General features: G+C 41.2%; 1 protein-coding gene across 1 annotated transcript in view; it reads left to right on the plus strand.

Moving 5' to 3' along the window:
* The window catches only part of RAB11FIP2 (RAB11 family interacting protein 2), a 46,039-nt gene extending 33,967 nt beyond the window's left edge, over positions 1–12,072 (plus strand). The window contains exons 4-5 of the mRNA XM_004700908.2: positions 1,772–1,817; positions 7,801–12,072. Coding sequence (XP_004700965.1) covers positions 1,772–1,817; positions 7,801–8,028 — 274 coding nt within the window. The 3' untranslated portion in view covers positions 8,029–12,072. The remainder of the gene's footprint in view (positions 1–1,771; positions 1,818–7,800) is intronic.
* The last annotated feature ends 3,286 nt before the right edge of the window (positions 12,073–15,358 follow it).

Consider the following 15,358-nt stretch of genomic DNA (forward strand, 5'->3'; position numbering starts at 1 on the left):
CAAATATTTTTTTTTCTAATGCTAGGATTGCTGGTCTTATAGACTGTGGAAACCCTCAAACTACAGACCATAGAACCCCTTCAGGCTTGGTTCTGAACTCATACTCAGGCTCATCTTCCAACCGTGAGACCGACAGCACTACATGGTGAGCAGTAATGCCAGGAAAGTGCACAATGCTCAGAATAATCAACCATAAGAAACCAAAATGGCAGCGTTTGCCCACACATAAAACTCAGAGAGCAGCAAGCATTAGGAAAAAGGATATATAGAAATTGTAAGCTCAGGAAGAAAGTAAGATGCATGCTGTTACATTCTGGGAATTGTAATCAATGTCATGAATCAAAATGTGTATGAATTGTTGAATGTGAAATCAATTTTTCCTGTAAACCTTCCCAGAATTACAATAACAAGTCAAAATAAAATAAACACACACACACACACAAAAGACACAGCTGGGGAGTGTGGGAAATGTGTTGGCCACCAACACCTGTAACTGGCGCCGGGTAGGTACTTAAAACATGTTGCGTCCTTTTCTGTCATATCATCCAACTCTCCTGAAATGCTCAATTGCACCTTTAGTTCAGTAGCCAATTCTGCCGAGTCGAATCTTAGTCAAAACAAATGAAGCCTGGTCAGTGTAAGCCATTTGCTCCTGAGCTGGCTAAAGTGAGCGCTCATGCATGAGTGCCCATAGGTGTTACTGCTTAGGAGATGCGGCTGGAATAATAAGAGAGGGTTCTAAAAGTTTACACAATGAAAAGATAATGGCATCTCCCCCACCACCACCACCAACTTTTTACAGCTCCTTCTCAGGATACCTTCTAGACTTTATTTATATTTAACATTTGTATTTTTGAGTGTAGCCCCCAGTGTTTTAAAAGTGCATTTCTTAGCATAGTTTGATCGTTTCCTTTTCACAGCTATAATAAAGCATTGGTCGTGAAAGAAAATCCCATTGGCTTTTTTCTTTTCGTACTAATAAAAAGGTTCCTGTGCACAGCCACGCCTGTAGAGGGTTTAATAGCTACCACTCTCAAGTGCTGGGTAAGAATTAAACTTGAATAGCAACGATGAAATATCTACTCATCGGATGGCTTTGATGTTAGCTTCTTTCTGGTCTCAGTCCCCTCCCTGATGGACAGGTTTCAAAGAAGAAAATGATTACAGCTTTCAGCTGTGATGTTTCCTTATTCTCACCATGGAAGAAGTCAATCTGTTTTGTTTTGGGCCATTTGGGTCTTTACATTTTGACGACTGACAGAAATGGTTCATACAACTCTGAATTCACTCTCCTTGATAGGGTCATGAATTAAGATTCAACTTTTGATGCCTGTAGCCTTTCCAAAAGCTTGTACTATCAACTCTTTTATCTTGTCTCCTCGTAACCTAGATGGACGTAGTACTCCGTGGTTTTACATGAGAAGGCCTAAGGTGAGTGACGTGTGTGTGAAAAGTGAGTACTTAAAAATAGACAACGGAGCTTTCTAAAGCCTCACACTGGGTCACACTGATTGTTTCCGTCTGTTTGAAACCACACGTACTTAGTGGCGTGCCTCTTCTGTTCTGTTAATGGCAGGGTTTCCTCGACAGTGGAAAATGAGAGCGGCTTTTTAAGAATGTTGAGTCATTTGTTTTTCTTTTACATTTTGGCCGAATAGTCACTCTTCTGAACTGTTTAGGATTTCAGCAATTGTTACTGCAATATTGATTGAAAAACATTCTTCCCATGTGGATTTTTAACATGATGTTTGTCTTTTTTTTTTTAACTCAGTTTTCATATGAATCCGGCAAACAATGAAGACCTCAGGAAAATCTTGGTAAGTTCCTGAGGGGTTAAAGAGTTACCCAAGCCCCTCTCCGAGCCCACAGTCTTCCTGACTATGCCCTCATTTACCCAGCTGCGAAAGAAGGCGAGCAAAATGCAGACATTGTCTTGACGTAGGCGAAGGGGACGTCTCAACTGCATTACATACGAGAGTTCAAGCAAACATTATGATGATCACTGAAGCCAGTTCAGAATATGTGTGTGTCTGCGTGTGTATAGACATAAATGGTTTGTTTGTGGACTTTTAAAATTAATATGAAAATCTATTCTAAGGTCAACATCATTATGAAATAAGAGCACGTGGGGAAACTTTAACTTTTTTTGTTGTTGGGACAAGAACTGAAATAGGAACAGAGCTGCTTGTTAACATCCAACAATAGGAGAAACCTCCCGACAAGCGACCCAGTTAACCAGGAAAGCATTTGGAAGAACCTTTAGGCCGTGTATCTTCCTAGTCAAGGCAATGCCAGATGGACCAGGAGGCTTGGTGATGGCAGCTGGCAGCAAGAGTGAGTGACCTGTTACATCGAGTAGTTCAGGTGGAGTCCAAAACCTTCCGTGTGCTTTATCGCTGTTTGGAGCCCTGTCTTGGCTCTTCCTCCAGCTTTCCATCGCGTGTATTAATCCTAGAGAGTAAGTCACTTTCCAGAAACCCCGGGCAAGTGTTCCTGGTAGAAGGCTAAGTTCTTACTGCCTCGCAGAAACAGGACCTTTATTCCATGAGGCCTCTGGTGGCTGTTTGAGCCATCTGCCCATGGTGTGTGTGATCCAGATGTTTTAATAAGAATTTTTTTCTAAGTGATAACATATCAAAATGTTCTATGATGTGATCTGACTGGCAGAAACCCTAGTGGTGGTGTAGTTTATTTTATAAATGAGACTAAATGTAGCTATTTCTTTTAAAACCGTAGAAAGCACTCTAGAAGCATAGGACTTTGTACTCTGGGTTGGTTTTTTTTCCGTTTTATGTAAATGATTTGTAAGTTTTGATGTTTCATAAATACGTGAGTCTTTTAATATGGCAGTCTAGCAAGAAATGTCAGAAGATATGAAGCCGGCCTTTGATCAGATAGTAAAATGCATTCTATCAGGGAGTTACTTAATCTCGAACAAAACTGCAACATCAAAAAAATCGATTTAATGTGTAGCTATTGTTTATTAAGTAACCTTAATTATAATTTCTATGTGCTTGTAAATGCACTTTTCTAAATCTTGTAATTTATTGCTGTAAGTGCATCCTTAGCATTCTTTAAAGAAATAAAATGTGAAAATTGTTTTAGTTAGAGGATTTAAAGGTGATAAAAGACTCCTTGATGTGTGATTACTTTTCTCCGGAATACTGACTATTCTAAATGACAGTTAAAGGATTACTAGGTGCTGTTAATTTACTGCAAGATACAATTAAGAGGAGAAGGCGAGTCCTCATTCTGCTTCTTTTTTTTTTTTTTTTGAGAAGTATTTGGACGATTTTTATGTGGAAGATTCTGAGATGTTTGAAGTCATTTACATTAAATCCTCTGATAATAGCCAATCCACCAAGTTTTTTTTGTTGTTGATTTTTTTTCCCCCTCCTTCTGGACATAGTATTTTGTAATTAAGTTTGTATGTCTTCTCTGCTAGTGCCAACACCTGTCTGTGAAAGCCGAGTGTTTAAACAGGAGCAGTAGCCAGTTGAAAGGGCAGTGTGAGCTCTTTAAGGCCTAATTAAGAACTGAAAGGGAGATGAAGGGAGTGGGACAAAAGATGTGAAAGTGGCTGGGATGATGTTCCCAGAGCAAAGTTCCTCATTAGAACAATAATGAGATGATCAGAGAATGCCAAGCCTTCATCCTATCTCTCCCTCTCCCTCTCCCCTCCAGTTGCCCAGGATGTCCCTTACTACTTCACCAATATTTGGTTGCCAGGACAACCTTTCTTTAAATCTTCAGTTATTTTGAATCCTGGTAATTCGCTTTTGTTTAAATTTAAGTAATTGTCAAAAATATATATGTGCTTGCATATGTACATATACATTTACATAAACACATACACTTCCTAATTTAAAAGGCTAGACAATATGCGTACAGTAAAAATATACCACTAGTAATTCTCTGACTCTCCCCTCCCCCCATGACTATATGATTTTAAAATTCTGATTTAAAAAATGTACTGTAATACTACTTTTATTCATTGGCTCGGTCCACAGTTTTTAATCTCTGCATATGAAAAAATTTTAACAAAGGTTGGGTAGGCATGAAAGAGCACTGGTTGTAGATGGAGAAGCGAGACTATTTAGCATGAGATTTTAAAAGAAGCAAACATCTTAAAAACACATGTGCCGTCTCTGTGGACTACTGTAGGGAAGAATCCTGAGAACTTGGGGTCCATTGGAGGCTGACTATTTAGTCTCCACCAGTCTGGGTGGGGGTTTAAGAGACTTTTCAAAAATCATATTAAATGAACAATTTTGGAAGAAAATAAAAAAAAACCCAAGCACCTGAAAGTTTTCATCTCTAAGTAAAATAATGTTTGTCACTAGTAAGTCTTTCCTAATATTGATATTCTCGTTATTTTGTTTGGGACGATAGCGGTGAGCTATATATTCAATGGGTATACCAGTCAGTTTAAAAATCTTTGGTCGAAAAATAGAAGGTGTGCGTGGTTCCCTAATCTGAGAATTGTCCAAGCATAAAACTGTTCTTAATTATTTCCTGTTCTTTTCCAGAATATAGTTTTTAAGTACACGTGCTTCTAAGATGTTTTCTTGCCCAGAAACTTGATGTAGAAATTTTCACAGAAAAATAAACAAATGGAACAGCGACTGAAAAGACCAGAATTGTATTTTCAGGAAACCCGCCAGTGTTCTGCTATCAGATGGCTGTGGAGGGAAACACCTAGCACATAATATCTCTGTGTCTCGTGGATTCCTGCTCTCCAGTGTTCAACACGATTCTGGGATAATGATGATTTTGAGAGATTACGTACATGGTTAGCGTGCTACAATACCATGGCATTAACTTAATTTTAAAACTATTTCTGTCAAAATAAGAGTTTTTTTGATAGGCTTTTTGTCCCCCATGTGTTGAAAAGGGGGACTTAATACATTATCCAATAGTACTGGATAGTGTTAAAAACAATAGTGCAAGTGAATTTTTGACTTTATATCATCACTTAATTAGTTTAGAGAAATCAGTTCCTATATGGATAATTTGATTAAGAGTAGAGAAATTAGAGCAGATGCTATTATTATGTTAAATTAAAAAGTTTAAAAGCATACAGCAGTCAACTAATTATTAATGAATTCCATTTAGTTTAAATTCATTAATCCCGGTGATTCTCAAAGAACGCTCCTCTTCAGCAGATCTTTTATTGCATCCACAGTGGCTGGATTTTTGTTACTCTTAGACATGTCGCTCAGAAAATTCATTTTGTAAATCAGGGGAGGTTAGTGTTGAAAGGGCCCTTGGCGAACATCTCGTTTACCACATAAGGACGGACAGTGAGCCCTCGTTGGTATATCTCTCAGACCTGTGCCGAGTTAAGCTAATGTTAAGAACTGTTTGACCATTTAAACTTAAAAATATATACAGATTTGATCTGTGGCAGGTCCTATCTTTTTAATGATAACTTGCTTAGCGTATTAAATGATGGGAGTAGAGTTAGGGAATTTTTTAATATGAATGTGATTCTACATTGTCCATGACCAATTCAACAAACTACTAAAATTGTGTGTGTAGATTTATTTTTTTTCAATTTAATTTTATAAAAATAAAATGATAAACTGCTCCGAATACAAAGTTAACCAATATTTGTGTTTCCCTCAGAATTTTTATTTAATTGCCTTAGAGCAATATTCTGAAAAAATATTTAGGGATAAAGGTACTATAACTCATAAAAAGATATTTGTTCCCAGTGTGTAATGCTCAAATGAGTTCTAAATGCGTCTTAGGAAATTCAGAGTGACTCCTGTCCAGTTTTCACTCTCCGATCCTGCCCCTTGAGTCCAGTGTCTCTTAGTTTCAGTCGCCCTCGCTCTTCTCAGCCCCTCATCCCTGACCCAGCTTCAGCTAATCTGCCGGTGCTACTTTAATTCCCCTAATCATAACGTCACCCACGTCACTGCCCTGCTTAGAAACCTCCAGTGTCTCCGTGCTTTCTAAAGAAGTCCGAAGACCCATCACAATAGAATTCCACATCCTCATCCTCGGTGGTGATCTCTTTGCCATGCGAACATTTCCGTCTGCTCGTTCCCTCCCTCACCTGTTCTTTATTTCCCAGCTGTGCTCAGACAGATCACCTGCTCTTGGCCGCTGTGCCTCGAGCCTTCTTTCCCATTTGATAAAGCAGAACCTACTTACTGTGTGGAACTGCCTGCCGAAATCTTTGGAGAGCTCGTCAAATGGTAGCTTTTGTATAACACTCGAGACCCTATGGGATGGAGAAGTGTTTTCAACCATGTTGATGTGTTCGTGGGTTGGTTGGTTGGTTTTCCCTTTTTTTTTTTTTTTCTGGTGAGAAGGGCGTGCCTATACTCCAGTGGTAACCCTCATACCTGCCTGATAGCTGGACCTTCGCTGCCTCTGTTTCTCTGGGGCTGGCAAAGACCCTCTGTCCCAAGACATCTTCAGGAGTTGAATTTTGCCTTTGCTGATGAGAACTCCTGGACACGCAGCACAACTAAAGCAGATCCTGCGTATGAGAGGAAACGAGATTGCAACCCTTTACACACCCACCCACCTCCCAGAAAAGACCCTCCTCTCCCCTTCGCTGCATGGATCTCAGTTTTTAAAACTCAGAAAGCCAGTTTCCTTAGTATTTTGTGGTTTTCTTTTCCTTTCTCTTCTATTAAAAGATCATTTTATTGGGCGCTCTTACATATTTTGTGTTTTCTTTAAAGCCAAAGAGCCCTGCTAAGTTGTTGAGTTTACAGCTAGAACTATTTGCAAAAAGGCACAAACCTTATGTAGGTGCATTGTATTTCATGGAATGAAAAATCAAAATACTACATATCTGAGTATAAAATATATACATATATCTGAGGCTCCTATGACTTCTTTTTTCCCCCTATGACTGTTTGATAAATTCTTCTGTAACCTTTGTTTTCACATTAATATTAGTGTGCTTTAAATAAAAAAATAAATTTATTTGAGGGAGACTTGGGGAGTATATTTATACTTTTGTCTAAGAGGAATTTTTATCCAAAAGACCAGGTTCCAAAATAAGTAAATGAAGTGGGAGAGAATGCAAATAGATGGGCCCTAGATATTAACACGCTTCAGGTTGGACTCTTGAGTTTCGTGATAACAAAGGAAAAAGGGGCAATAAAATTAAGTCACTTAGCTCTTAGTACTGGATGGTGGAAATGGGTCAGTGAAGTTACTCAGGGGAGAGAAAGCTCCTCCTGCCTCGGAATGAAAACAGAAGGGAGCCCAGTGGGCTTTTTATAAGCCACTCATTGACTTGGTTCCGAATGCCTTTAGCATTTCATAGCAAACGCAGAAGCAGACTTGGCACGGATGCTTCTTGTCACAGTCTCTAATAAAAAGACAAAGGCCTGGCATAAAGCCACATTTCCGAAGAAGCAATTCCACGGGGCGAATGCCATGTCCATCTGTGTAGTTCAGTTTTCAGGGGCTCTTGATCATTCCTTGAGTTACTGCTTCAAAATCTTCCATTTTCATCATGGTTAGTTAAACGTATGGTAGGACACTTTAAATTTAGGCTTTATAAATAATGAGGATTAGTCAGTCTCTGATAATGAGGAAATTATCCATAGGGTTTAAAACAAAAAAAGGGGGTGGGGCTGAGAAGAATCCAGAATGATCATCAAAGCGTTGGTGCACCTGTCAGCCCTGGCTCCCCAGTCTGAATGGTCACCTTAGTTTTGGCCACAGCCAGCGTCCCAGTGAAAAAGCCCCAGTTGTTGCTCCAAATAATCCCTCCTGTCTGTCCCCAGTACCACAGCGGCCCAAGTGACCATCTGTCTTCTGTTCTAGGACAGCAACCCTTTCGATGCCACTGCTGGATACCGCAGCCTGACCCATGAGGAGGTCCTCCAGGAGCTGGTGAAGCACAAGGAGCTCCTGCGGAGGAAGGACACCCACATCCGGGAGCTGGAGGACTACATCGACAACCTCCTGGTCCGGGTGATGGAGGAGACGCCCAGTATCCTGCGAGTGCCCTACGAGCCCTCCAGGAAGGCAGGCAAATTCTCCAACAGTTAATCAGCCAATCTGACTGCCTGTGTCATTCGGACGCAAACAACAGAGCCAGAAGGGAGAGGAAAGGAAGAACAGAGAAAGAGAATGAAAACTCTGCCCTCTGAAGAGATGACACTATCAGGTTTCATCCCGTGTACTTCCGTTTCATGTAGAAAAAGGAGTTCGCCTATACATATTAGCAGGGAACTAGCAAAAGCGTGACCTTGGAAGTGAGTTAAATAATCGAAACTTCCATAGCAATGGGCCGGCATCTCCGTGAATAAGCTGCCCCTTAGAATTCACTTAGGTGCTGGTGCTGGCCCACGAGCCTACCAGGGCCCCACTGTGGCTTCAGAAGGACATGACTCAATCCTCAGGAACTGATCTCCACCGAGCAGGATGGACAGCATCCATTTGTCGACCCATTTAACTGCCGGAAGGCTGCGTATCATAAAAACACTACTAAGAAGAAACACCGTCTTTTATACACATATGTACGTACGTACATGGATATATGCCCATGTACCTTGGTGTATAAAGTACATGCATATACCTCAAACATGATGTGTTTTTAGAACAGAACAAAACAGGTTGCCTCTAAGGTTGGGATACCAGGTACGTGATTGGAGAACACTCGGGGTAGAGCAAGCTGTCTTTACTAGGATTGTGGATCGGCGCACAGATACGGCCTCCATGCACATGGCTACACGAAGCTCGGTTGCAAGATGAGCTGCTCCACATTTTCCCGGCATCCAGCGTTTGCTCTTTCACTGAGAGTAGTGACCCCATACACCTTTCTGAAAGAGGAGCAGGCGATCTGGCGAAACATCTAACTTCTCGACAGCATGAAATTTCTCTGAATCGCTTTTTTGTTGTTCTTAAATCCTCACGCCTTGAGTTTTGTTCAAGCTATAAGCTAACGATCAGCTCGTGTTATCTGTGCCGTGGGGATTCTGCATGCCATTAAATCCCTAGTAAAGAAAATATTAGCCAGTTGTATCTGAAAGACAAGTTGAGGGGAAAATAAGGTAGGTAAATCATCTGATGGCTGATTCCCCAAAGCACCGGGCAAGTTCTGGGAATGAATTAGGCTTGGTTTCCAGTTCCATAAACGAGAGAACAGATGGCTGCCTTTGACTTTGGGTCCCGAACCAAAACAAAAGGCGCTCAAGGAGGAGGAAGGTTTTAGGATGGCAGACACTACCAGGGTGACACGGCACACAACACTATACCACCCTTTAAGGATTCATTTTTTTATGGTGAAATGTCTGAACTCTTGAATTCACTCCTCAGAGATGTTCACTACTCATGAATTATCTTGGTCATAAGTGTTCAAACAATATGAAATTTTCCGTGAAAACCAGGGTATGAAACCAGGACTAATCACCTAGTGCTTAGTTTTCAACCCTAAAATATCTACACCACTTACTGGTGAAAGCTGGGGAGTGTCTGTGTGTTCACGTTTAAGACGAGAACTTTTACGTGGCCACGTACAGGTCCCACAGTCTTTCAGAGGGCCACTTCGTTTTCTCATGTGTCCCTTTTGGGACTTCACTGAAAGCAAGCAGATATATTTGCTTTATTCACTGTAATATTTTGAATCAGATAATACTAAGCCAATTCCATATACATAAGCTAAAAGTTCCTGGTTGCCTTCTTTTTTTTTTAAAGAGCCTCTGAATACATAATCTTAAAATTCTGAAAAAATTTTCCCAAATGTAAAAAATAATTTTCTAAAATTACGGAGAAAAAAAAGTAGTCTTTGCCACATTTCCCACTTTACATACAGTTAAAGTTCTGTAATCTGAATCTGAAACTAGTATAGAATTTTATTTTCTCATTGGACATTGTAGTACTTTGTGGTTTTTGTTGTTTGTTTGTTTTTAACCCAGTGCCATTTTTTTACTAACCTATGCTAAATAGTAACAGGATTCTTAGCATTTGGATTTTGGGTTATTTATATAATGAAGGCAACCTATACTTTTTTAAATACCCAAGTTAATGGATTTCCAGTATTATGACATATCTGCTGACATTATAATCTATTCTGACCAAATTTTCTTTATAAAATGAAACAAGATACCAGTTTTGTATTGGGGGCTGGTTTGATAGGAACAACCCATTAAAAGGAATGGTTCAGGTGCAGCTGTTCTTTTTATGAGGAAATGCATTTTGAAAGAGTGACTCTTTTGCCTCCATTTGAAACCAAAAAATAAATATATAAAAATAAACATCAAGGATAAAACAGTGATCAGGAATCGCCGTTTTATCTTTAAATCTGAGACAAGTATTGCATTAAAGGCCGAGTCCACTTTTAGCATTGCCTGAAGTCCTGTCCCAGGGCTTACGGATTTTCACTGCTGACCGAGTAGAACATACTAGCTGTTTTCATAATCCATCCATATAATAAACACGCCATGTGCCCACTGTGTTTGGGTGGAAATACACAAAGGCCGTTGTCTTCATTTCTCCTGTGACAGGAGCGGAACAATAGCCCCAAAGATCACCAGGGTTTATTCTCGCAAACCCTAACTTTCAAGTCTGGTGCCGGTACTTTTGTCAGTGGCGTAGGGGTGGAAAGACAGCGCGCGCATGCGTTCAAAGCGTGCTCAGCAGGACACTTGCCAACATTCTTTTTGCCTTTATGTAAAAGCATGTGTGCTCAACAGCATTTCACTCTAGGAGGATGTTTTAGAAAACATATTTCTCTCCAACCTCAAGCTCTTGTTTTTTTAAAAAAAAGTATTAACCATATCAACTCTCCCACCCACCTCGCCCCTTAAAACCCAGCCCTGAAAGTATTGACCGTATCGTCCTCCCACACTTGTTCCCTGGGAGTACCAGGGTATATTTCCGAGTTGTGGGAGCGACGTGTAACTCATTCATGAAAACGCCAAGTATTTCGACTTGCTGCGCTCGCCTGCCTCAAGTCAAGTTTGCTGTCCTCCAGTGAACGGAGTGTTCTCTGTAGATTACACAGAACCGCGTCTATTGCTTTTGGCAGTAAATCAAGATTTCGTTGTAATTTTCCAGCTGTGAAAATGTTGCCTTTTATTGTAAAAGGGTTTTCATGAATGGAAACCTAAAACTAAGCTTATTAGTGACAGGCCGGCTTCTCTCCCATCCTTCCATCACCACCCCCACACCCACTTCCTACAACCCCCCAAAGGCGCTTATTCTTTAACCCGGAGAATCTTAAAAAGAAGGGGGGAAAGGGGTGGGGGTGTGTGGATCTGCTGCCTTTAATAGATCCATAGTAATTGTTACACTAGAGCTTTTATTTGCCTCTGGAGCTTTAGAAAAAGCAACCACGGATTTGTAAGCCAAGCTGAAACTTTTTGATGTCCACGTACTCCGGTACTCATGTCTTAGCAGTCAGCTCGGTGTTGCCCGCGCGCGCGCTTGCGCAGTGACAGCATGCTCGTTCACTGGGTTTGAAGTTAGGTGAAAAGCGTTGCAGTGCTGCTGCTGGCCGGGAGAGTCCGGGAAAGCGTCTGTCAGCACACGCGGAGAGCCCCCGTTTTCACAGACAGTAACTTTAATCATCCAGATGCAATCATGGGAAGTATGTAATATGCAATAGGTAGCACCTTAACCAATTAATCTCCATACGAAGGGTTTTCTGATGTATTTAATAAGTGTAGAAACTTTTCAAGCATTAAACTAGAGTTGACGTTTTATTGCATTTATTTTCTATGTCAAAACAAAAACCCGCGCTTACAAAGCAATTGAAGTCTGTAACCCATGATACATTTGGACCTCTTAATCTTGGAAGCTTCCAGATGGTTTGTATTTTCGAGGTACAAAAAAATGCTGCAGATCTAGGTATGTGTATATTTAGTAGGTACGTGGACAACATAAGCTTTATTACTGAAGAGTATTGTACTTAATCTTATTAAGCAAATTATCTTAATCACTTGTATACATTTTCGAGTTATAAACTCCCAAACACGTAAGCATTGCATAAAGTGACGATTGTATAATTTATGTAATCTGATGCATGAATCAGAATTTTTATATAATATATGGTTATTGGTTTATTATCATTGATTAAAGTGTTTGATCTTACTTCACTTGTCAAGATTTCTTCTCGGCAGATAAAAAGTGGTACCACACACTGCAGGATGCAAACCCTGTCTTTCAAAAACTTAGTATGCCTCTCACTTGATATTGTACAGCAAATGCTCCATCAAACTTACAACCTGCCTTCATTGGGGAAACTCTCTCCCATGAAGAGTCTGAAAAGTCATTCAGCGAACAGTGTCTTTGTTATTGTTGCTAGCTGCTGTGGAATCAGTTCTCACTCACAAAGACCCCCTGTGCAACAGAACAAAAGACCCACCCATCGAGCAGTGTCTTTATGTTGGAACCCATTCTTATGTGCCAACCCATGTTGGCACAGCCACTGTGCCAATCGATCCCAATCGAGGGCCTTCCTCTTTGTCACTGCCCCTTCATTTTACCAAGCATGATGTCCTTCTCCAGGAACGAGTCTCTCCTGTCCAAAGCACTTGCGACAAAGTCTTGCCAGCCACCATTGCCTCTCAGGAGTGTTGGCTGTACTTCTTCCAAGACAGGTTGGTTCCATGGCACTTTCAATATTCTTTACCAACACCATAGTTCAAACGCATCGATTTCCTTGTCTTCCCTATTCAATGTCTAATGTCATATGCAAGTGAGGTGATTGAAATATTATTGCTTGGGTCCGGAGTACCATAATCCTCAAAGGGACATCTTTGTGCAGGAAATTTACACAATGCAATTCATCATTTGATCTCTTGACTGCTGCTTCCATGAGGATTGTGGATCCAAGCAAGATGAATTCCTTGACAGCTTCAATCTTTTCTCCCTTACCTGGTGGTTCGGTTGTGAGGATTTGTGCCCTTATTACATTGAGTTGTAATTCATTCTGAAGCCTTCAATCCTGGGTCTTGCATCAGCATGTGTTTCAAGTCATCACTGAGCAAGCAAGGTCATGCTATCTGTAGATCACAGGATGTTAAAAATCCTCCCAATCCTGATGCCGCATTCTTCTTCATATAATCCAGCTTCTCTAATGATTGGCTGAGCATCCAGACTTCTTAAGTATGGAGAGGTTATGCAACCTTCACACCCACCTTTCTTGATTTTAAACCAAGCAGTAAGTCCTTGTTCTGATCACACAGCTGCTTGATCCAGGCTCACGTTCCATAGGAGCACAATGAAGTGTTCTTAGAATTCCCATGCTTCTCACGGCTGTCTATAGTTTGTTATGATCCACACCGTTGAATGCCTTTGCATAGTCACTGAAACACAAACACCTTTCTGGTATTCTCTGCCTTGAGCCAAGATCCGTCCGTTGTTGGCAATAATATCCCTCGTTCCACTTCCTCTTCTAAATCCAGCTTGGACCTCTGGAAGCTCCCCATCAATATACTGCTGCAACCATTGTTGAATGATCTTCAGCAAAATTTTACATGCCGATAGTACCTGTGATCTTTATAATAATCACATTCTGTTGGGTTACCTTTCTTTGGGATGGATACCAGTATGGATCTCTTCCGGTCAGTTGGCCAAATGTCTTGGCATAGACGAATGAGTGCTTCCAGTGCTTCATCAGCTTGTTGAAACATTTCAATCGATATTCCAGAGTAGTGTCTTAGTGCGAGCCTTCTTGACGGAAGATGAGAATTCCCTTTCTGTAAGGCACTGTGCATAACACTGACATCAAGTCCATTCCAACTCATCGCCAATGTGGGGCAGAGGAGAGCTGACCCACAGAGCTTCCCAGGCTGTATGTCTGCAGAAGCTGACTGCCTCACCTTTCTCCCGTGGAGCAGCTGGTGGGTTTGAACCAGCAACCTGTTAGTGTCGTAAACATGCACTAACTTGTTACTTTCTTAAACTGCACCACTAAGACTCTTTACTGTGCTTAGGATGTGAGAAGAAATAATGAGCAAGATAAGCTCATCCAAGGGGATGAGTTTATGATTTGGTTGAAAAGGACCTTTTGAGCATTCACATATAGGTTAAGGTCTTTTATCACATGCTTTTAAAAGTATTCCTCGTATCCCTGACAGCAACCCTGTAAGATCTGGACTGTATGAGGTGGCTTGACAATTTTTTTCTTTTTGGAAAGATCAACAGATACATTTTCCCACTAGCTTTTAGAAGCGCCTTTGTATAAGCTTTCGGAGGAAACGTAAAACAACTAATAGAGAAACCATTTGTGGAACCCAAAAGCTCACAGCTAGAGGTTGGGGGCTTGGCAAACGCAAAGCATCCATCAGCATGTTGGGAATCACTGCAGTCCTCAAGAGTAGCAATGGAGGAAGCAGGTCCGAGGTGACGTGAATGTGAATCTCTGCGTGGGGATCTGGTTTTGCACGCTGGCAGTGAATGGCATTGGAGGTGAGCTATAGCTCACACACAATCTTGTATATCAAGCAAAGACATTCATAGCAAGGCCTCCACTTCCCCTATCTACCTCCCCTAGATTGGTCTTCCCACCTCACCCCAACACATATGAGGGAGCTTCAAAGAGCTCATGGAAAAATGCCATGAAAAGATCATAGAATGTCTCCAGGAGCTTCTTGAAGCCCCTCATCTTTCTGTTTCCTTAATCTAATGGGACATCTGCATCGGGGGTCATGTCGAGTGAGGCTCCACTGTTGTTCTCTCCAAGTGGCTCTTATCACAACGACCCGTGTCTGTCTCGGAGAGGTGGCCGTTTACTTTCCAAAGTAATAAGCTTATGAGCTGGGTGTCCAACATTTGACAGTTTTCCCCAATAAATAATATTACATGACAATTCCGATCTCTCACTTCTACCCTTTAAAAAATGTTTATACAAGGCTAAGGCCTTTCAAGCAATCTTGTTATAGCTGTACCATTACACGAAATGGAAGTGCTTGATTATGCTCACCCTCTCACCCCCTAAAACTTGACCCTTGAATTTCAGTGGTTCCATCATTATGCCAAAATGCCAGAATTGAAGCTGGGAAGTACAGAATTGAATTTCTTTATGAGAGGTTTTCAAATATGGTGTGTTGTGGTCAAACGTAAGATAGGGGCCAGTGAATCACTAATATGAGTGCCCGAGTTGGCAAATGACTTCTCTGTATAAATTAGACCAGATTTTGGCCCTTCCTGTGTTGCGCCCAGTCTAGTATTTCCATGTGGAAGGACAGAGAAGTGTGGAAGTGACACTCCAGCTTACAGTTCCCAGAAACCTTCCCTTAACATGGGGATTCCAAACTCCAACATCGCCACGACTGGGCTAGTAAGGCCGGGGTAGAAGAAGCGGACTCACTAAGGAAGTGACCAGGAGCTAAGAGGAAGCGATGATCACTCAGCTCCAGCTGCAGTGTGAAAA

This window comes from Echinops telfairi, unplaced genomic scaffold, assembly GCF_000313985.2.
Source record: "Echinops telfairi isolate 266 unplaced genomic scaffold, ASM31398v2 ScPeMD7_70;HRSCAF=299, whole genome shotgun sequence".
Taxonomy (NCBI): Eukaryota; Metazoa; Chordata; class Mammalia; order Afrosoricida; family Tenrecidae; genus Echinops; species Echinops telfairi.